The sequence below is a fragment of the Corythoichthys intestinalis genome, chromosome 12 (assembly GCF_030265065.1).
Source record: "Corythoichthys intestinalis isolate RoL2023-P3 chromosome 12, ASM3026506v1, whole genome shotgun sequence".
NCBI classification, from domain to species: Eukaryota; Metazoa; Chordata; class Actinopteri; order Syngnathiformes; family Syngnathidae; genus Corythoichthys; species Corythoichthys intestinalis.
Window position 1 is genome coordinate 6,411,508 of NC_080406.1, and position 23,009 is coordinate 6,434,516.

The following is a 23,009-nucleotide window of genomic DNA, read 5'->3' on the forward strand; positions in this document are numbered from 1 at the left end:
ACAATTTAAGTCAGGTGTGTGCCCAATCACTGGTGAGTGGTTTAAAGCTGCCCTGCCCACTATAAAACACACACCTGGTAAGAATTGCCTTGATGAGAAACATTGTCTGATGTTCATCATGGCTCGGTCAAAAGAGCTGTCTGAAGACCTGGGATCAAGGATTGTTGATTTGTATGAAGCGGGCAAAGGATACAAAACCATCTCTAAAAGTCTGGATGTTCATCAATCGACATTCAGAGAAGTTGTCTACTAATGGAGAGAGTTTGGCACTGTTGCTTCTCTCCCAAGGAGTGGCCGTCCATGAAATATGATGCCAAAAGTTCAGCGCAGAATACTTAGACAGGTAAAATGAACCCTAGAGTGTCTACTAAAGACTTCCAGAAATCACTGGCAGTGGCTGGGCAGAGGGAAGTCTGGGCTTCCGTGTTAAAGCTGCTGCCCCCGCGACCCGACCTCGGAGCAAGCAGAAGATAATAGTATGGTATGTTAAATTAATAATTGTGTGGTAAAAAAGTACACAAATAAACATTGCCTGACCACTCTAGTACCTGGTGAGCCATTTACTAGAATAATAATAATAATTTGCTAATAACGCGGACACTGAAGGATTCTATAGGGTCGATAGTCTGAAATTTATGACCTATCCGTGGGGACGACAATCGTCGACGACACAACCACAACGCAATTCTCCCTCAGTCGCTAATCAATGCAGATTTCAAATGTTGCAATTGCTAAACGATTGGTATAATTACAGCTCGGCTAAGTATGCAAATGAAGACAATTTCTTCAGGGTTTGATGTTCCGACAGCAGATTGTACAATCGTCACCTCCGCTTGACGACATTTCAGGCCGCCGGAGCTTCGGCTTTGTTTTCGTTCGAACGACAACACGAGTGTCTTTCATTTAGGGAAGGCGTCGTGACAAACGTTTGGGTCATTTTGCGGCTGAAACAGACAAGTGTTCACCGTCAACCATGAGCTTTTTTGGCATGATCTGCGCCTTTTCAAATGTGGGCCACGTGTTTGCGGTCGTGTTGGACCGTGACTATTCTCGGAAGACGACAAAATGCCTTCTTTGTTTTCTCCGGTCACGTCGCGCCAAGATCCAAAATAGTTGCTGATGCGCAAGAGATCAGAGGATTTTTGTTATCAGGCACTTATCTGACGGTCTGAATGTCTGCTAACCATCGCACGATTTTAAAAGCATCCATTCAAAACACAAACATAGGCTGAACTTGAACCCTTCTGTTTATTGCTAAGTACAAGCAAAACCGTATTCGGTGAAAACAATACTCAAGTAATGAGTTACATTGTAAGTGCTTACTTTTTTGCGCGCATGTCATCTTTGAAGCCTCGTCAAGTTGTAATTAAAGGGGTATGAAAAAGTATCTGAACCTTTTGGAATTTCTGACATTTCTGCATAAAATCACCATCAAATGTGATCTGATCTTTGTCAAAATCACACAGATGAAAAAACTGCTCTAACTAAAATCACCCAAACATTTATAGGTTTTCATATTTTAATCAGGATAGTATGCAAAAAAATGACAGCAGGGGGGAAAAATAAGCGCACCATTACATTTAATATTTTGTGCCCCTCGCCCCCTTTGGCAGCAATAACTTCAACCAGACGCTTCCTGTAGCTGCAGATCAGTCTGGCACATCGATCATGACTAATCTTGGCCCATTCTTCTCGACAAAACTGCTGTAGTTCAGTCAGATTACTGGGATGTCTGGCATGAATCACTGTCTTTAGGTGATGTCACAGCATCTCAATGTGGTTCAAGTCTGGGCTTTGACATGGCCACTCCAGAATTTTGATTTACTTCTGTGTTTTGGATCATTGTCTTGTCACAGCATGCATCCTCTTTTTAGCCTCAACTGTCTGACAGACAGCCTCAGGTTTTCCTGCAAAACTTTTGACTTCATTCTTCCATTAATTATTGCAAGTTGTCCAGGCCCTGAGGTAGCAAAACAGCCCCAAATCATGATGCTCCCTCCACCATCCCCGGTGGGGATGAGGTGTTGATGTTGGTTCATTTTTCTTCCACACCGGATGTTGTGTGTTACTCCCAAACAATTAACTTTGGTTTCATCAGTCCACAAAATGTTTTGCCAAAACCTCTGTGGCGTGTCCAAGCGCCTTTTTGCGAACATTAAACGAGCAACAATGGTTTATTTAGACAGCAGTGGCTTCCTTCCATGAACACCATTCTTGGCCATAGTTTTACATATAGTTGATGTGTGCATAGAGATATTGGACTGTGCCAGTCATTTCTGTAAGTCTTTAGCAAACACTCTAGGGTTCTTTTTTACCTCTCTGGGTATTCTGCGCTGAACTCTTGGCGTCATCTTTGGTGGACGGCCACTCCTTGGGAGAGAAGCAACAGTGCCAAACTCTCTCAATTTGTAGACAACTTCTCTGACTGTGGATTGATGAACAATCAGACTTTTGGAGATGGTTTTGTATCCTTTCCCAGTTTTATACAAATCCACAAATCTTGATCGCAGGTGTTCAGACAGTTCTTTTGACCGAGCGATGATGCATATCAGACAATGCTTCTCATCAAGACAATTCTTACCAGGTGTGTGTTTTATAGTGGGCAGGGCAGCTTTAAACCACTCATCAGTGATTGGGCACACACCTGACTTAAATTGTTTGGTAAAAATGGATTTTTTCGCATGCTCATCCTCAATTTCAAATACAAATCCTTAGCATGACATTTATAAAATTACCAAAAATAAGGAGAGAAGGCACTCAGCTTTTGAGAAACTTCCAAGGAGAACGGGAGGAAACTATACAATGCGATTCTAGACTACATAATAGTTTCCAAGATCGTTCTAAACCTACTCCTCCCGTGACTTTCCATTTTATTTGGGTTTGCCCTCGCAACAGATTGGTGCCTTGCCCTAAAAGGGAATTGGGGAAGCAAGCTGGCGACACCCCTTGAACTTGTTTGACTGTGTGTATTTGGGTGGATTTACTGTCGATACATGTGTGTCATAACATTTCATGTCGCAAGATACATTTGGCAACAGATAAAATGCGACAGTCCAATTTCTTAATTGTATGCGGCTTATCACAGAAGGCCATATCGCCCAGCCCTACTTAGAAGTTAAGAAGAACATACATTTTTCTCAAAAGGTTACTCAAGTACACTGGGGGAAATAATTATTTAGTCAACCACTAATTGTGCAAGTTCTCCCACTTGAAAATATTAGAAAAGCCTGTAATTGTCAACATGGGTAAACCTCAATCGCGAGAGACAGAATTTGGGGGGAAAAAAACAGAAAATCACACTGTTTGATTTTTAAAGAATTTATTTGCAAATCATGGTGGAAAGGCCAAACGTTTTCTGTAACTCTTCACAAGCTTTTCACACACTGTTGCTGATATTTTGGCCCATTCCTCCATGCAGATCTCCTCTAGAGCAGTGATGTTTTGGGGCTGTTGTTGGGCAACACAGATTTTCAACTCCCTCTGCAGATTTTCTATGGGGTTGAGAGCTGGAGAGTGGCTAGGCCACTCCAGGACCTTGAAATGCTTCTTACGAAGCCACTCCTTTGTTGCCCTGGCTGTGTGTTTGGGATTATTGTCATGCTGAATGACCCAGCCACGTCTCATCTTCAATGCCCTTGCTGATGGAAGGAGATTTTCCTCTCGATACATGGCCCCATTCATTCATTCCTTTACACAGATCAGTCGTCCTGGTCCCTTTGCAGAAAAACAGCCCCAAAGCATGCTGTTTCCACCCCCATGCTTCACAGTGGGTATGGTGTTCTTCGGATGCAATTCAGTATTCTTTCTCCTCCAAACACGAGAACCTAACCTTTGTTACTGTGGTCCCAGCTCTCTGTAGGTCATTCACTAGGTGATGGGGGAAAATATTACATTATGCCTTTGTGATGTATGATTGCTTCTGTGCAACATCTATTGTTTTTCACCTTGTTCCCATAGTTAGGAGACGCGCTTGAGTAGGGAATCTCACGAGATAACTTGTTTTGCACCATAGTACGCGCCTGAGTTCCATAGCTAGGAGGGAATCTCACGAGATAACTTGTTTTCCACCCATAATATTTACCATATGTTGCATCTGTTGCAGCACAGCTCATTTGTCTCATGTGAAAAGTCCTTTTTCAAGGGGGCTGAACCAAAATTAGCTTTAATGTTTGTCATTGGATGAGGCCGCGCCGTTCGGAGGCGGAAGTTGCCCTCTCTGCCTCCGAGAGGTGCGTCCTTACAAAAGCGGACGTTTCCGGGCGACCCGTGAAGTCCGCTGGTGGATTAAGCGTACGGATCGCCCAGCTTTGTCCTTTTGCCGCTTTACTGGAGTGTTGCTGGCTTCTCACTCATTTGTTTCACTCATTTCACGGTAAGCGATTTTCTTTGCTAAGGGACAACTAGTTGTGTTGTAACGATAACGCGGTGATTCGGGGATTGACAAACTCAAATCTAGCGTCACGTTACCATTCTTTTTGCTTGTTTTTGATACTTGTTGCTTACATTTGTGGGATTGTAATCAATAAATCTCATTTATTCTGCATTTTTTAATCAATAAACATTGTCTATCGAGCAAAAGTGTGCCTGTTACTAATTCACCGCGAACCTGGAAATTTCAGAAAACACTAGGTCACCCCGTGTCATTCTGGGATTTTTGCTCACCGTTCTTGTTATCATTTTAACGCCACGGGGTGAGATCTTGCATGGAACCCCAGATCGAGGAAGATTATCAGTGGTCTTGTATGTCTTCCATTTTCTAATAATTGCTCCCACAGTGGATTTCTTTACACCAAGCGTTTTACCTATTGCAGATTCAGTCTTCCCAGCCTGGTGCAGGTCTACATATTTGTTTCTGGTGTCCTTCGACAGCTCTTTGGTCTTGGCCATAGTGGAGTTTGGAGTGTGACTGACTGAGGTTGTGGACAGGTGTCTTTTATACCGATAATGAGTTAAAACAGGTGCCATTAATACAGGTAACAAGTGGAGCCTTGTTAGACCTCGTTAGAAGAAGTTAGACCTCTTTGACAGCCAGAAATCTTGCTTGTTTGTAGGTGACCAAATACTTACTTTCCACTCTAATTTGAAAATACACTCTTTAAAAATCAAACATTGGGATTTTCTGGGGGTTTTTTTCCACATTGTCTCTCATTGTTGAGGTTTACCCATGTTGACAATTACAGGCCTCTCTAATCTTTTCAAGTAGGAGAACTTGCACAATTGGTGGTTGACTAAATACTTATTTGCCCCACTGTAGATGTAATGGAGTAAATGTAACGTGTTAACACCCACCTCAGGACACAGAAGCGTACCGTTTTCTTACACAAAACATATAAGCCTTGGCACGTTGACTGAAAATTTAACACAGCTCAGCCTCTTGCTCACGCATGATATATCTAAAGATATACTTTTACATAGAGCTGGTTAATTCATCTGAATGAGGATATCATGATAGAACATTAGAAAAACTAGCATGGTTCACACGCAACTTCCAGTGGCATTTAAACATCCCCTCCCGGGCACTAAAGATGGAGCCAAAGCGATAACAAATGCCACTGGAGTTTTTTATTGCATAATCATTCAAAGTGATACGGTTGCACTTGTCTGCATTTGCTAAAAAGAAGACCAACGGCTGATCGCAAGCCTTCGGAAAACCAAGGCGCCTCAGCTGTCCTGTGATATTTTTTTTTCCAACACATTTTTTTGTTTCTTCAAAAATTCACGCAATGCAGCCTGTCTTTTGACTGTGGTTGTGACTATAAAAGCAGGTTTTTCCAACCAAAAATGGAAAAACATTTGAAAATTCAAACTTCAAAATCTATCTCATTCTACATTTTTTTAATCCAGTTCACAAAATGTACTCATCCAAAAATTAAGGCACACAAAGGTTGTATACAGTCTCCCAAAACTTCATGTAAATATTCCCATTCATTTCCAATATCCCCATTCATTTCCAATGGATCAACAAATGCACAGGAATTGCCCCAAAAAAGCCCCAAAATCTGCAGAGAGTGACTTAGAAATGCCATAAAATCTATGCAAAAAAAAAAAACCTATACGAAAACCATGGAAAAATCTCTTAAATTGTGAAAAAAAAAAAAAAAAATTTTTAATCTAGAAAATGTGAGAACTGCAATAAAAGATTTTTTTTTAAAATCCGGAAAAAACTGCAGAAAACTTGCAAATCTGCAAAAAAAAAAAAAACAGTGCAGCCCCACCACAAAAAAACAAACACAAAAACATGACCTGAAACATGATATAAGGTAAAAAAAAATCATGTGAAAAAGCACCAAATTCATGAAAAAAAAATTACAAATCTACAAAAAAAATCGTGATAAATCGTTAAAAAACGTGAGGTTTTTTTAATCTTGCCAAAACTGCAGCTATATTTTGCAAATCTGCTTTTAAAAAAACTGCAAAAAATTTTAAATAAAAAGCACAAATGTTTTTTTCATCTGAAAAATGTGGAAAACTGCAATAAGTTAAAAATAAAAAATAAAAACCTGTAAGAAAAAAAATAAAAAGCACAATTTTTTTTTTTTTTTTTTTTTTTAATGTGGAAATCCGCAATAAAAGATTTTTCCTGCGAAAACTGCAGAAACATATTGCAAATCCTCTTAAAAATAAAGGGAAAAAACCCTGCAAGAAAAAAAATGAATAAAAAGCACAAAGAAGTTTTTTATAACATCTGGAAAATGTGGAAAACCGCAATAAAAGGTCTTTAAAATTCCTGCAAAAACTGCAGAAAAATATGCAATTCTGCAAAAAACAAAAAATACAACCTTCCCACAAAAAAACACACAAAAAACATGGAAGACCTGAAAAAAATGTTATAAAAGGTAATTTTTAAAAATCCTGTGACAAACCCAAAAAATCGTGGACAAATTTGTAAAACTGCAAAACAACAAAAAGTTGCAAAAAATCCAAAATACTGTGGAAAATGTAAAAATCCCCAATAAAATTCATTAAAAACATCACAAATCTGCTAATAAAAAATAAAACGCACAAAAAAGTTTTTTGCAGAACTGCAGAAAAATGTGCAAATCTACACACACAAAAAATTGCAAAAAATGAAAACGTGAAAGTCCTCAATCGTTTTTTTTTTTAATTCTGCAAAAACTGCAGAAATATATTTAAAATCTTCTTTTAAAAAAAGACATGGACAATGTGCAAAACCGCAACAAAATGGTTTTAAAAGTCCTGCAAGAACTGCAGAACAATATCCAAGTCTGAAAAAAAAAATGTAATTCATCCACACAAAAAATACAGAAAAAAACATGGAAGACCAGAATAAACGTATTAAAAGGTAATAAGAAAATCCTGTGACAAACAAAAAAAAAAAACGTGGACAAATCTGCAAAACTGCAAAGCAACAAAAAGTTGCAAAAAATCGGAATTCCGTGGAAAACATGAAACTCCGCAACAAAATTCATAAAAAATATATTGCAAATATACTAATAAAAGATAAAAAGCACCAAAAAAGTTTGTTTTTTTAATCTGGAAAAGGTGGAAAACCGCTTTTGAAGGTTTTTTTTTAAAAATCTTGCAAAAACTGCTGAAATGGAAAAAACGTGAAAATCCACAATAGTTTTTAGAAATATATTGAAAATCTTAAAAAAAGAAAAAAAAATTCAAACATCTCGAAAATGTGGAAAACCGCAATAAAAGTCCTACAAGAACTGCAGAAAGATATGCAAATCTGAAAAAACAGAAAACATTCCGTCACACAAAAATACACAAAAAAAGTTTTTTCATAGTTAGCATTTAATTTTACGTAAATATATCGAAAAATGATGCTAGTCCGTCAAACAATGTGGCGGCAGCTTTGCAACAAAGAGCTTTTTTACATTAAAAAATCTTGTGAAAAAACGAAAAATAATAATAATGACCTTGAATTCTCGAACAAATCACTCCTGAGACAGTCCTTCCTATTTGTATGCGGTACAGCTTTCGTACTTTTTCCACCTAATTCCGGCGTTGGATCGCTGCGTGTGTCGCTGCGACCGACTGCGAATAACTGAAGCGTATTGTGGGATGGCCCCCTACTTGAGGAAGTGGCGGAGTGAAGGTCGAATCTGACCCGTCAATGTCATTACGAAGTCTATGTTCCAACAAAAACGAATCAGTTTTTCTTCCTGCTCCTGTTCATTCTAAACTGAACTGTGACCTCAAAACCAAAGCACTGAATGTTCATGTTACTTCTTGTGATTGTGGTGTTTACGTCTACTTCCCGCTTTCCTGTCGAAGGAGTCGTAACAGTGACTGATTTCCACGTTTTGTTTAGTGTGAGTGATCAGAGAAACGAGTCTCACAAAATTCAGCTTTACTGCGTCGCCCGTCGGTGTCATCGTATCGTTAATGCGCCAGTCGTTTTGAGTCCTTAAGTGTGTGTTTGAATTCTTAGCTACAACGATAGGATTATAACATTGAATCAATAAACATCGTACAAAGTCATCAGATGTATCTAATTAGATATTGACTTTGTGGCAACAAGTAGATAGCTCTATATATAATAACGTGGCGTTTATGTTTTTCAACAAAATGCACTTCTGCTCAAAATGGCCGACTTTTTGTCCCGTTTCAGAGCATCTTTTTCCATTTTTCATTTTATTTTATTTTTTTACAACTTTTTTGGGGGCTGTTTGTTTCAGGCAGAGTGCTGTATATTAGGGCTTCAGCTATTGATTATTTTAGTAGTCGATTAATCTATCAACTAGTTAGTTCGAATACTCGAGTGATTGGATTAGGAATATTTAATGCATTGCAGGATCAATTTTAGAACATGTAAAACAAAGGCTTGCCAAGATTGCACTTTCAAAAGAACGTTAAATGCGAATACAAAATAAAATCCCCGAGTGTTCAAACTATGCAGAATTGCACTTTCATTTTTAAAAATAAAATAAATGTGGTTTTTTTTTGCCTCAAACGGTTTAAAAGAACTAAATAAATGAGGATTGAAGTACAACAAAAGAACAATTGGCTAATTTGCATGGCAAAAGTCCGCTAGCTTAAATGCTATAAAATGCTAAAGTTTTTTTTTTTTTTACATTGCTCTTAACAAATAGTTCAAACAAACATTCCCACAAAAAAAAAACTACTAAATATACCTATAAACTAAATTTAAAACACATTTTTAAAAAATTGCTCAAACAAAAACTTACCTCATGTTGGTCTTAACAGAGAGCAGCTGGATTCAGACATGTTAAATGAGTCATATCATATTCACTGTTGCCACTAGAGGGCAGTGTAACCGCCTAAATCAAACTAAATGCAAACACTTTCAAAACAAACCATTACAACGCCACTCAACCAAGACTCAAAGCAGCTAAATTTGATTCGAAGCTTTTTTTTAATTGAATTACTTAATAGATTAATCATTGCAGCACTACTGTATATATTTTTAACATTATTTTTCATAACATTGGACACCATTTTACCAGGTTTGCACGACAATTTAAAATTTTCTAAACCATTTTTACGTGCTCCTTTTCTGGCTCCTCTGCAAAAATTCCTCCTTAATATGTAGCTGGTTGGAGCTAATTTGCATACTCTTTGCTCTGATTGGCTGTCGGTAGAGTAGGCGTGTCGGTCGGAATTTTGTGGGGGTTGGCAGTGCATGTGGTGACTTACTGTACATGTCATGGAAACGCGGACTACAGTCTTCTGAAAATGACAGTAAGCGTGGCTATTTCACAATTATACATAAATACTGGAATTTTCCAATAATATCGGTCAATAAAAGCTTTTTTGAAAAATATAGGCATCGGTTTTGCGGCTGTATGCAAGCTGCGTTATAAATTAATGCACAAATCTGTAGCTGTTGTGCATGGGTTGGTCACAGCTTAGCACAACACCTGTGCTTAGAGTGACCTCTAGATGTCTCTAAACTAAGATGCTTGGGATTTGTTAACTGAGGGAAAAACCTTAATCAATTGTGCTGCACAAATGAATTGAACAATAAATGAAATATAAACTCCTCACATGGAACTACTGCATCACCAGATAGAAATAGTAACGAAGAAAAGTAATAAAACACATAATTTTGAATAAGAATCTGTTAAAAAAAACCCAGCAAAATGCATCTTGTGAATTGCCATATCATCAAACAGTTTTTATCCACAGAATGATTATTTTATTTAGAAAACCTTGTAGTTGTTACATTTATCATTATTAAAATGTCCAGTGGGCATCACAATACAATTAGCAATAATACGTTAATAATAAGTCCATGACTGCTTGTATCGGTAACGGTTTGAAACCGGTATTGGATTTGTTAAAAGTCTATCAGACAAGGACTGGGACTTTTGGCGGCAGTGCCACTTTTTCAAAATGATATATCGATTCTTGGCGAGAGGATATGGGCGGCCGTGGCGCAGTTGGTAGCTGGAGTTGTCCTTGGACCGAAGGGTCAGCGGTTTGATTCCCAGCTGCGACTGTCCACTGTCGAAGTGCCCTTGGGCAAGGCACTGAACCCTGATTTGCCTCCAATGGGTTGACAGCGCCTTGCATGGCAGCCTCATAGGTGTGTGAATGTGTGCGTAAACGGGTAAATGTGTGCTAATTTACAGCGCTTTGGGCATGGTAACCATGCATATGAATGCACTATATAAGTACTCTCCATTTACCATATCCTTAACCTTTTGGAATACAAGAATAGCAATATGACATTTTGATATCCAGGTAGTCCCGGGTTACGAACAAGTTCCGTTCCCAACCCGAATTTCCGCGGAAGTCGGAATTAACCCTTAAAATTTTCAAAATAACTATCCAAAAAGTCCAAAAGTATTGTATTTTGTTTAGTTTGGGAATACACTGACCTCTAGTGGCAACATTGGGTCTGGCTGGACTGTCGTTCTATAATGCTTCCATACAGGAGCACTTAGATGTCCCACATGGATACAGGATAGCTGCGCTCTGGTTTGGCCAACATAAGGCTGTAAGTTGTTTCAGCGAATATATTTTTGCGTATGCATGTGTAATTACGTTTACAGCTACAGTTGGTGGAGTTACACTTTAGCGATTTGCTATGAGGATTGTAAATACATTAGCATTTGTAGTATTTAAGATAGCTGACTTTTGTGAAGCAAATTAGATTACTGTAACTTTCGGACTATGCGGTGCACCTGACAATCAGCCGCCACCCACCAAATTTACACGAAAACTGCATTTGTTCATAGATAGCCGCACCGGACAATAAGCCACAGCTGTCCTCACTGCATTATCGGATATTTAGACCAAAAGATATTGGGATATTTGGACCAAAGATATTAACCAGTAACACTTTATTTGACAGCGGCAGCAAGACTGTCATAAGACCAAATGAACCACCATGAAGCTTTGAACCAATTGGCATCACTGCTTTAAAAATCTTTATTTGGCTATTACTGCTCCCTTGGGGGAGACGGTCAACCTCTGCTGTCAACACTGTTGTGATCGAACATGCCTCTTAGCATGCATTGCGGCACTGCAGACAATATTCATGTTCTGTGCTAACTATTTCTTCAGTTACTGTTCCAGTTGTAGAGGCGTGCGAAATTTCCAATTCTTAGATTATTCGCGATTTGGCCGTCAAAGATTCGAGAACGGTTCACAAACATCCAAATTCCGATGATTGAATTATCCCAGGTAAAGCAGAACTAAAACATAGTCAGCGCAGTCTTCAGGACGCAATGAGACCAATAATGACATCAATAATCGATTTGTAATCGAATCGGAGCCTCTGAATCGTAATCGAATTGTTAGGTACCCAACGATTCCCACCTCTATCCATTTGTTTCATTAAGTGCTAGTCATGGTATTTGGTACACTTTAGATGTAGCGTCTGTCATAAGACATAAGACTAGTGCTGCAACGATTAATTGATTAACTCGAGTATTCGATTAGAAAAAAAAGATCTTAATTAAATTTTGCTGTTTCGAGTGTTTGTTTAATTAAAGTGGAGTTGTAATCGTTTATTTTGTAAGTGTTTGCATTCAGTTTTACTGATTTGGGTGGATACACTGCCCTCTAGTCTGCCTCATTTCACATGGCTGATGGCTGAATCCAGCTGCTCCATGTTAAGACCAACATAAGCCAAGTTTTTGTTTGTGCTAATGTTTTTTTTTAATGCACTCGTAATTTAGTTATAGGTATAGTTATATTTAGCCATTTTTTGTGGGAATATGTGTCTGAACCATTTGTTAAGAGCATTGTTAAAAAAAAAAAAAAAAAAAGGTAGCATTTTATAGCATTTAAGCTAACAGACTTTTGCAATGTAATTCAGCCAATTTTTCTTTTGTTGTACATAGATCCTTATTTATTTATTTATTTATTTATGTATTTATTTATTTATTTTTATATCGTTTGAGGCTCAGCTGAGGTATTTTAATTTTTCGGGTTCCTCATCCGATTATTCGAACTAACTAGTTCACCGATTAATGGACTACTAAAATAATCGATAGCTGCAGCCCTACAATAGACAATAATAATTATGACATGACACTGTCATGAGCATTAATGAATGCTTATAACATATGTCATTTAGTGTCATCCGTGAAATTCTCACTTTCGAATGGATGTAAAGGTTTCAAACTGGACGTAAATAGAGTTAGTGACATAAGTCGAGTACGTCATAACCCGCGGACTACCTGTAATTTCACACCCCTAGTAGAGTGCCTCTTTAAATACGTGAGTTTCAACCAAGATCCTGTAAAGTGGGGTGGAATTTTTTTCCCTCAGAATTGGAAAGGTCTCAAAAACTGTGATTTCTTTGGTGGAATAATAACAAAGAATCATTTCAAGAGGGCTTGGCACTGCGTGCTCGGGCTCTAATAATAGGACAGCACTGCAGGAGTCCCCTAAATGAGATGAAAGAACAAAACAAAACAACGTCATACAGTCGTCCCACAATGAGTAACTAGAACAGCACAGAGACAAGACTCAAGTAGTAGCAAAAGTTGGGCAACACCAGGGATGTCCTGATGCCGATTTTTTTTCACAATATATTTTGCCAATACCAGTGTTGTTTTGGCAGGCCTTTTAATTTTTGTTTTAGTCTTTTGGACAAATACTTACCGTAATTTTCAGACGATAAAACGCTACTTTTTTTCCATTTTGAATCCTGCGGCTTATAGTCCAGTGCGGCTTATTTGTTGATTTATTTGTGTTAATAGGTATACCTTGATTTGGCAGCGGTGTTATAAGACTGTCATAAGACCGTCGTAATTATGACATGACTCTATCATGGGCATTACTGAATGCTTACGACAGATGTCGTTAAGTGTCATCTGGCAAATGATGTCACTCCATTTAAGTCCAGCTTGGATCTTTTACATCTGTTCAAAAGTGAAATAATTTGCAGGATAACAATAAATGACAGGTGTTATAAGCATTCATTAATGCTCATGACACTTTGTATATCATGATTATGATTGTCTAATGATAGTCTTATGGCGCAATTGTCAAATTCACACTATTCTGCTGCTAGTTTGAAAGGCCTTTTAACTGATTTGCTCCCGAAAACGTATAAATACGTTCTATTTTTAATTGTTTCAGTGTCCCATAGACGTATTTATACGTCTTTTACGTTTTTTTCACAAGAGACATCTCTAGGTTCTGATGCAACTTAGCCCCAAAGCTCAATGCTGAAAATCCATTTTAAAGCAATAAAACTGGCCACTGGAGGGCAGTAGCGCATTTTGTAAGACCCGCAACCTGATTCAACGGAACGAACGACTGGGCCGCACGGCCTGGGCGCCAGTGGAAGACGACCGAATGGATGACCAGGACACCAGGCACGGGAAGTCCGAGCAGGACGACTGGGACCACCGGTGCAGCGGACGATGCTGTTCAGTCTGTGCTGCTCACCGAGCAGAGCCAGCGCCACCGTGCTCGGCCGCTCGCGTCCCCCACTACCCTCCAGTGTCCGGCGACTCAGCCGGAAATGTGCACGGCCAAACCAGTTCCCCCCCAGGAACACAAGTTCCCCAGGCGAACCCCACTGCGAGGCAGTGGTCACCACAAAAGAAAGACAAAAAAAAATCCATCTTGATGAGACAGGCGGCAATGAGGGAAAAGTTTACCCCGGCTGTCGCGGCCACAACAGCGTCATCTCTCAGTTCAATAACTTAGTTATGTGCAAATAAATTGTTACTTAGCTATCAAAAGCTCTATTTGTCTTGTTGTTTATGTTATTTTGTAGAAGGAAAACATTCTTCAGATGTTTGGGATGTCACAAAAGCAAAAAATAGCTATGTTAAAGTCAAAGTTATGTTTGAAATGTATGCTTTTACAAAAAGCTCAATTTCTCTGTTTTTTCATCAGAAATTTGGAAAATTGCTCAAACTAAGCTATTTTCTAATGCTGGTTTCTAAAGAATGGAAAAAGATAGGAACTAACTTTTTTGTCCTGCTGAAAGAAGGGAGTCTAATTGGAGATGTCCCGATATATCGGCATCCCGATCGATCAGGTCCGATCACGTCCTTTTCAAATTATCGGAATCGGCAAAAAAATATCAGACATGCCTTTTTTTTTTTTTTTTTTTTTTTTTTTTAAATTAAATCATTTTCTAATTGTATTTAACGTTACAGACATAATATGTTACACTCATCCAGAGTCTTTAGTTTAGTCTTAAGGTAGGGTTATCAAATTTATCCCGATAATGGCGGTAATTAATTTTTTAAAAAATTGATCACGTTAAAATATTTAACGCAATTAATGCATGCGCTGCACGACCCACTCACGCATTGTCACGCTCAATCTGTAATGGCACCGTTTTACCTATATAGAGAGATAAAAGGCAGCGTAAAATGAGTAGAGTGAATTTTGGCAGCCTTTGGAGCCTTTTTTTAATTGGCTAAAGCCTTACAATCCCTCTCCCTGCTATTAGAAATATCATGGGAAGCAATGTGGGGAAGCAAGGTAGCAATTGATCTTTTTCTTAACACCTTAAGTTATTTCCCAATGCAGAGAAGATGTATCAATTGGTAGCACTACGCACAGTCATGGTTCCACTTCCCATCATGCATTTGGGCATGGCTACAGTATCATTTACTGAGGGTTCAACAAATACACTAGATGGAAATATTTAGTCACAATATACAAAGTCACAAGTCTTTCTATCCGTGGATCCCTCTCACAGAAAGAATGTTAATAATGTAAATGGCTTCTTGATGATTTATTGTCATAATAAACAAATACAGTACTTATGTACTGTATGTTAAATGTATATATTCGTCCGAGTTGTATTCATTTTTTTCTTAATGCATTGCCAAAATGTATATGATCGGGAAAAATTATCGGGAATGATTGGAATAGAATCGGGAGCAAAAAAAGCAATCGGATTCGGAAATATCGGGATCGGCAGATACTCAAACTAAAACGACTGGGATCGGATCGGGAGCAAAAAAACATGATCGGAACAACCCTAAGTCTAATCTTTCTTTTGGTGGGTTCCATTTTTATATAGCAATAGAACAGAATTTTCTGTGGGCCTTGCAAAATCAGTCAAAATCCAGTAAAACGGCCGGGAGCAAAGGGGGTTGCACCGGTGGAAAATGGCTGGGAGTGAATGAGTATTAAAAAATTCCCCAAAAAAAACATCACATGTGGCAGAGCACCACAATTTCATTTCACTTTTATGTGATGGGGAAACCCTGATCGTCTCATTATCCAAAGAATCGATATCGTACCCTGTGAAATTGTTCAAATCGGCCTCTAATGATTGTAAACTTTGTGTGTGTCTCAGCTCGCTCTGCAGTCGCGGCTGTGCGACAGGACGCGGATCGGCGAGTACCACGCCGGCACCGTGCGTTACACTCAAGCCGACCTGAGCGACGACGAGGACGACGACACGCTCTTTTACGCGCCTAACATGACCCTGAAAGACCGAGGGCCCTGAGGGAAACAAAGGCGGCCGAGATCAGCGGGAGGAAAAGAGGCGGCGGCGGCGGCTTCCTGACAAAGAGAAATGTGCTGGATTAGAAAGCGAGAGGGAGGCGAAGGAGGTAGGCAGAGAATGGAAGGCAAGATTGGGGGGAAAGTCAGGCAGATAGAAGCCGGAGATGAGCTGTCAGGTTCCATTATTAATCCCCATCCTTTACTATTTAATATCCTAAAGACGCGCGCGCGCACATACTGAGCAGGCCCGCCTGCAATACCACAACCTCAGGACAAAAAAAAAAAGATCCTCGCCGCGTTAAAAAGGCTTCCGCAGCATCCCCGAGGTCTTAAAACATTCCTCATCACTGCCCCCAGGACTCCCTCAATCCACACTTTTGGCACGCCACCAGGATGGAGCGGGAAAGGAGAAAAAAAAACACTGAAAGGCAATCATAACAAGACGCAATTACCTTTTCACCTCTCCGCAGGAGACGAGGTGGAAAAACAGGCCTTTTTTTAAAATGCCGTCGCGTGCCACGCATAATTCTTGCATTCTGGAGCGCCGCGACTTCCCCGGCTTTTATTATACATGAGCCGGTTTCCGCAGCGGGAAATAAGCATTCACGCCTCCTGCCTTCTGCCTCGGACTAGTATTTGCTTCTGCCTTTTGCCATGGAAAACATGCATTTTATTGTTTTCCATCCACAGAAGTTAAATTTGTCTTCGAAATCTTCAGCAGTGGGATCGAACTCACAACCTGTGTTACCATAATGTACCCCCTGAAAAAAAAGATTAAGACAAAACAAAAAAATGACCTATACATACAAAACAAAATCCACACACAGTCTCAGTGTTGTTTTTGGCAGCCCTTTTAACTCATTCACTCCCAGCCATTTTCACCGGCGCAAGGCCCTTCGCTCCCGGCCGTTTGACTGGATTTTGACTGATTTTGCAAGGCTCAACGAAAATTCTGTTCTATTGCTATATAAATATGGAACCCACCAAAAGAAAGATTGCTCTTTTCTTTCATCAGGATAAAAAAAGGTCATTTATATCTTTTTCCATTCTTTAGAAATCAGCATTAGAAAATAGCTTAGTTTGAGCAATTTTCTTCAAAATTTCAGATGAAAAAACTGAAAAATTGAGCTTTTTGTAAAAGCATACCGTAATTTTCGGACTATAAGCCTCTACTTTTTTCCTTCATTTTGAACCTTAAGGCTTATAATCCAGTGCGGCTTATTTGTTGATTTATTTGGGTTAATAGGTAATACTTTATTTGACAGCGGATCATAACACTGTTATAAGACTATCATAATTATGACATGACACAATCATTGGCATTATTGAATGCTTATATCTTTAAGTGTCATTCGGCGAATTTAGTCACTAATTCAATTTATGTCCAGCTTGGATCTTTTACATCCATTCAAAAGTGAAATAATTTGCCGGATAACACTAAATGGCATCTGTCATAAGCATTCGTTCATGCTCATGACAGTGTAATGTCATAATTATGATTGTCTAATGACAGTCTTATGGCGCCACTGTCAAATAAAGTGTTACCAATTACCATAACTAAAAACAACTGGAACAGTAACTGAAGAAATAATTATCACAGAACATGAATTTTGACTGCTATTTACATCTGTAGCGGTGCAATGCATGCTAGGAGGCATGTTCGACAACAACAGTGTTGACAGCAGGTGGCAGCAGAGGTTGATTGTCTCCCTAAGGGAGCAGTGATGGCCAAATGAAGCTTCTTGAAGCAATGAATCCATGGTGGTTCATTTGGTCGTATGACAGTCGTATGATGCCGCTGTCAAATAAAGTGTTACCGTTTAATATATTTTTTGTTTAAATATCCCATAATACAGTGAGTACAGCTGCGGCTTATAGTCCAGTGCTGCTTATCTATGAACAAATGCCATTTTCGTTCCAAATTTGGTGGATGGCGGCTTATAGTCAGGTGCGCCTTATAGTGCGAAAATTACTGTACATTTCAAACATAACTGACTTGAGCTTTTTGTAAAAGCATACATTTCAAACAGAACTTTGACTTTTAACACAGCTATTTTTCACTTTTGTGACATCCCAAACATCTGAATAATGTTTTCGTTCGGCAAAATAACATAAACAACAAGACAAATAGAGCTTTTGATCGCAAAGTAACAATTTATTTTCACAGAACTAAACTATTGAACTGTTGAACTACCATATTGGCCCAAATATAAGATGGCCCTGATTATAAGATGACGCCCTCTTTTTCAAGACTCAATTTAAAAAAAAAAAGACGTTTTTAACACCAAATTAATTTTTATACAGAAAATAATTACAGTACATCCGAAACCAAAGATTATAACAATATATTTGAGAGAAAAAACATGTTATTTTGCCTCATTCAAATCTTAATAACTGAACATTTAAATATGTAAACTAAAGTGCAATCACATTCAGAAATGAATGGCTTCTGGTTTTTTAAATGTAAATAAACCAATATATTGTGATGAAACAACAAAATTGCGATAACGGCATTAACCATCAAAGTGAAGTCTAACTGTAACTGTAGTCTTGAAACAAATCTGAATAAGGAAAAACATTGCAGTAAAATACTGAAAACTGGTTAAACTAAAAAGAGTAGCTGAGATCTGTCATGACAGAATATCACTTCAATGATATCTGGTGCCATCTAGCGTCGTGAATGGGGAGAGTAGCTGAGATCCGTCATGACAGAACATCGCTTCAATGATATCTGGCGCCATATACAGTGGGGCAAATAAGTATTTGGTCAACATCAATTGTGCAAGTTTTCCTGCTTGAAAAGATTAGAGAGGCCTGTAATTGTTAACATGGGTAAACCTCAACCATGAGAAAAACAGACAACCACATTGTTTGATTTTTAAAGAATTTATTTCCAAATTAGAGTGGAAAATAAGTATTTGGTCACCTACAAACAAGCAAGATTCCTGGCTGTCAAAAGAGGTCTAACTTCTTCTAATGAGGTCTAACGAGACTCCACTCGTTACCTGTATTAATGGCACCTGTTTTAACTCTATCGGTATAAAAGACACCTGTCCACAATCTCAGTCAGTCACACTCCAAACTCCACTATGGCCAAGACCATAGAGCTGTCGAAGGACACCAGAGACAAAATAGTAAACCTGCACCAGGCTGGGAAGACTGAATCTGCAATGGGTAAAACGCTTGGTGTAAATAAATCAACTGCTGGAACAATTATCAGAAATTGGAAGACATACAATACCACTGATAATCTCCCTCGATCCGGGGCTCCATGCAAGATCTCACCCCGTGGCATCAAAATGATAACAAGAACGGTGAGCAAAAATCCCAGAACCACACGGGGGGACCTAGTGAATGTCCTACAGAGAGCTGGGACCACAGTAACTAAGGCTACTATCAGTAACACAATGCGCCGCTAGGGACTCAAATCCTGCACCGCCAGATGTGTCCCCCTGCTGTAAAAAGTACACGTCCAGGTCCGTCTGCAGTTCGCTAGAGAGCATTTGGATGATCCAGAAGAGGACTGGGAGAATGTGTTATGGTCAGATGAAACCAAAATAGAACTTTTTGGTAGAAACACAGGTTCTCGTGTTTGGAGGAGAAAGAATACTGAATTGCATCTGAAGAACACCATACCCACTGTGAAGCATGGGGGTGGAAACATCATGCTTTGGGGCTGTTTTTCTGCAAAGGGACCAGGACGACTGATCTGTGTAAAGGAAAGAATGAATGGGGCCATGTATCGAGAGATTTTGAGTGAAAATCTCCTTCGTTTTCGTCCAAAAGACGAAGACAAAAATTAAAAGGGCTACCAAAAACAACACTGACTACACACTACCTTCGATATTTCCCCATGACCCATAATTTATTTTGACCGGGAGGAGGGACCGAAATGAGTTTGACACCCCTGGTTTAGATGCTAAAACCTGACATGTGTGAGACTGTTTCTCATTCAACTTAATGGTTACAAGAATGACTGCAATTTTGGAAAAGGCATGGCAGTTTGAGTTATGATCGGCATGAAAATGTAACAACAGATTTTTTTCTTTTGAACTGCCAACTTTTCCCAATTAAGAGCCGCTTTTTTGTGTAAGCCTTTTCCAAATGTTCCTGTCAAGGACAAGTTCTTACTCGTTCAGGTCTGATTTGCTGAGACTAGATAATTGACTTTGGAAATGGTTCGATATCACGTTTTCGGAAGAAGACATGTTTTTTCTTTGATACTAAATCAATGCATACTTGACTGTGAAGCGCTTCTATCATGGCAACTCGAGGTCAGCCGTTGATGGCGAAGACGTCGAAAGTGGGAGGGATTGGCAGCGAATGAGCGACCATTGCAAACGGATTGGATGTCTACTTGAGATAAACTAATCCAGCAACCGTAATTTTACATAGTTTACTCACGCAGGTCATGAATTCACCAACTAAAGTGAGGAGCACAAGTACAGCAAATAAGTATTTAGTCAACCACTAATTGCGCAAGTTCTCCCGCTTAAAAATATTAGAGAGGCCTGTAATTATCAACATGGGTAAACCTCAACCATGAGAGACAGAATGTGGAAAAAAAAAAAACAGAAAATCACATTGTTTGATTTTTAAAGAATTTGTTTCCAAATTAAGAGTGGAAAATAAGTATTTGGTCAATGCCAAAAGTTCATCTCAATACTTTGTTATGTACCCTTTGTTGGCAATAACGGAGGCTAAACGTTTTCTTTAACTCCTCACAAGCTTTTCACACACTGTTGCTGGTATTTTGGCCCATTCCTCCATGCAGATCTCCTCTAGAGCATTGATGTTTTTGGGGCTGTCATTGGGCAACACGGACTTTCAACTCCCTCCACAGATTTTCTATGGGGTTGAGATCTGGAGACTGGCTAGGCCAATCCAAGACCTTGAAATGCTTCTTACGAAGCCACTCCTTTGTTGCCATGGCTGTGTGTTTGGGATCATTTTCATGCTAAAAGACCTAGCCACGTCTCATCTTCAATGCCCTTGCTGACGGAAGGAGATTTTCCCTCAAAATCTCTCGATATTATCGCCCCATTGATTCTTTCCTTTACACAGATCAGTCGTCCTGGTCCCTTTGCAGAAAAACAGCCCCAAAGCATGAAGTTTCCACCCCCATGCTTCACAGTGGGTATGGTGTTCTTCGGATGCAATTCAGTATTCTTTCTCCTCCAAACACGAGAACCTGTGTTTCTACCAAAAAGTTCTATTTTGGTTTCATCTGACCATAACACATTTTTCCAGTCCTCTTCTGGATCATCCAAATGCTCTCTAACAAACCGCAGACGGGCGTGGATGTGTACTGGCTTCAGCAGGGGGACATGTCTGGCAGTACAGGATTTGAGTCTCTGGCAGCGCATTGTGTTACTGATAGTAGTAGAGATGTCGGCGTCCCGATCGATCGGGTCCGATCACATCATTTTCAAAGTATCGGAATCGGCAAAAACATATCGGCCATGCCTTTTTTTAATATATATACGTATATTTTTTGTTTTATTAAATCGTTTTCTAATTGTATTTAACGTTACAGACATAATATGTTACACTCATCCAGAGTCTTTAGTTTAGGCTTAAGTTAGGGTTATCAAATTTATACCAATAACGGTGGTAATAAGTTTATTCAAAATGTATCACGTTAAAATATTTAACGCAATTAATGCATGCGTTGCACGACCAACGCAGAGAAGATATATCAATTGGTAGCACTACGCACAGTCATGGTTCCACTTCCCATCATGCATTGGGGCATGGCTACAGTATCATTTACTGAAAGCTCAACCAATACACTAGATGGCAATATTTAGTCACAATATACAAAGTCACAAGTCTTTCTATCTGTGGATCCCTCTCACAGAAAGAATGTTAATAATGTAAATTCCATTTTGAGGATTTATTGTCATAATAAACAAATACAGTACTTATGTACTGTACATGGAATGTATATATATTCGGCCGAGTTTTATTCATTTTTTTCTTAATGCATTGCCAAAATGTATATGATCGGGAAAAATTATCGGGAATGATTGGAATTGAATCGGAAGCAAAAAAAAAAGCAATCGGTTTGGGAAATATCGGGATCGGCAGATATTCAAACTAAAACGATCAGGATCGGATCGGGAGCAAAAAAACATGATCGGAACAACCCTAGATAGTAGCCTTTGTTACTGTGGTCCCAGCTCTCTGTAGGTCATTCACCAGGTCCCCCCGTGTGGTTCTGGGATTTTTGCTCACCGTTCTTGTTATCATTTTGACGCCACGGGGTGAGATCTTGCATGGAGCCCCAGATCGAAGGAGATTATCATGTCTTCCAATTTCCAATAATTGTTCCCATAGTTGATTTCTTTACACCAAGCGTTTTACCTATTGCAGATTCAGGCTTCCCAGCCTGGTGCAGGTCTACAATTTTGTCTCTGGTGTCCTTCGACAGCTCTTTGGTCTTGGCCATAGTGGAGTTTGGAGTGTGACTGACTGAGGTTGTGGACAGGTGTCTTTTATACCGATAATGAGTTAATACAGGTGCCATTAATACAGGTTAGACCTCGTTAGAAGAAGTTAGACCTCTTTGACAGCCAGAAATCTTGCTTGTTTGTAGGTGGCCAAATACTTATTTTCCACTCTAATTTGGAAATAAATTCTTTAAAAATCAAACAATGTGATTTTCTGTTTTTTTTTTTTACCACATTCTGTCTCTCATGGTTGAGGTTTACCCATGTTGACAATTACAGGCCTCTCTAATCTTTTCAAGTAGGAGAACTTAGACATTTGGTGGTTGACTAAATACTTATTTGCCCCACTGTATGTTAAAACGAAAATGCCCTGGTAGAAGTGTTTCACTAACACTGGCAGCTCTGTGCTTCTGTACTAATTCGCTTTGTTAAACTATATTTTTCGCAATTGTATTGTCAAATGTACATTCTACTTTTTGTATGTGCCTGTCAAAAAAACTGCTCAGCTTCATGAGCCACTGAAACCACAAACACCATGTTTTCATCTGTTATCTTTTTTTTTTTGTGTGTGTGTTTTTTGTCACAACCAAAAGGTAAACGATAGCACGTGGCAAGCACTGCCTAGCAACAGCCTCCGCTCGTCCGTCATCTCCCAGCAATGATTGGCAGGGTAATCGTTTAAAA

General features: G+C 39.1%; 1 protein-coding gene across 2 annotated transcripts in view; it reads left to right on the forward strand.

Annotated features, from left to right (window-relative positions):
• si:dkey-100n23.5 overlaps positions 1 to 19,142 on the forward strand; it is a 244,013-nt gene extending 224,871 nt beyond the window's left edge. For both annotated transcript variants that reach the window (XM_057853479.1, XM_057853481.1), the window contains one exon: positions 15,722 to 19,142. In XM_057853479.1, the coding sequence (XP_057709462.1) occupies positions 15,722 to 15,874 (153 nt within the window). In that variant the 3' untranslated portion in view covers positions 15,875 to 19,142. The remainder of the gene's footprint in view (positions 1 to 15,721) is intronic.
• Positions 19,143 to 23,009: the final 3,867 nt, after the last annotated feature.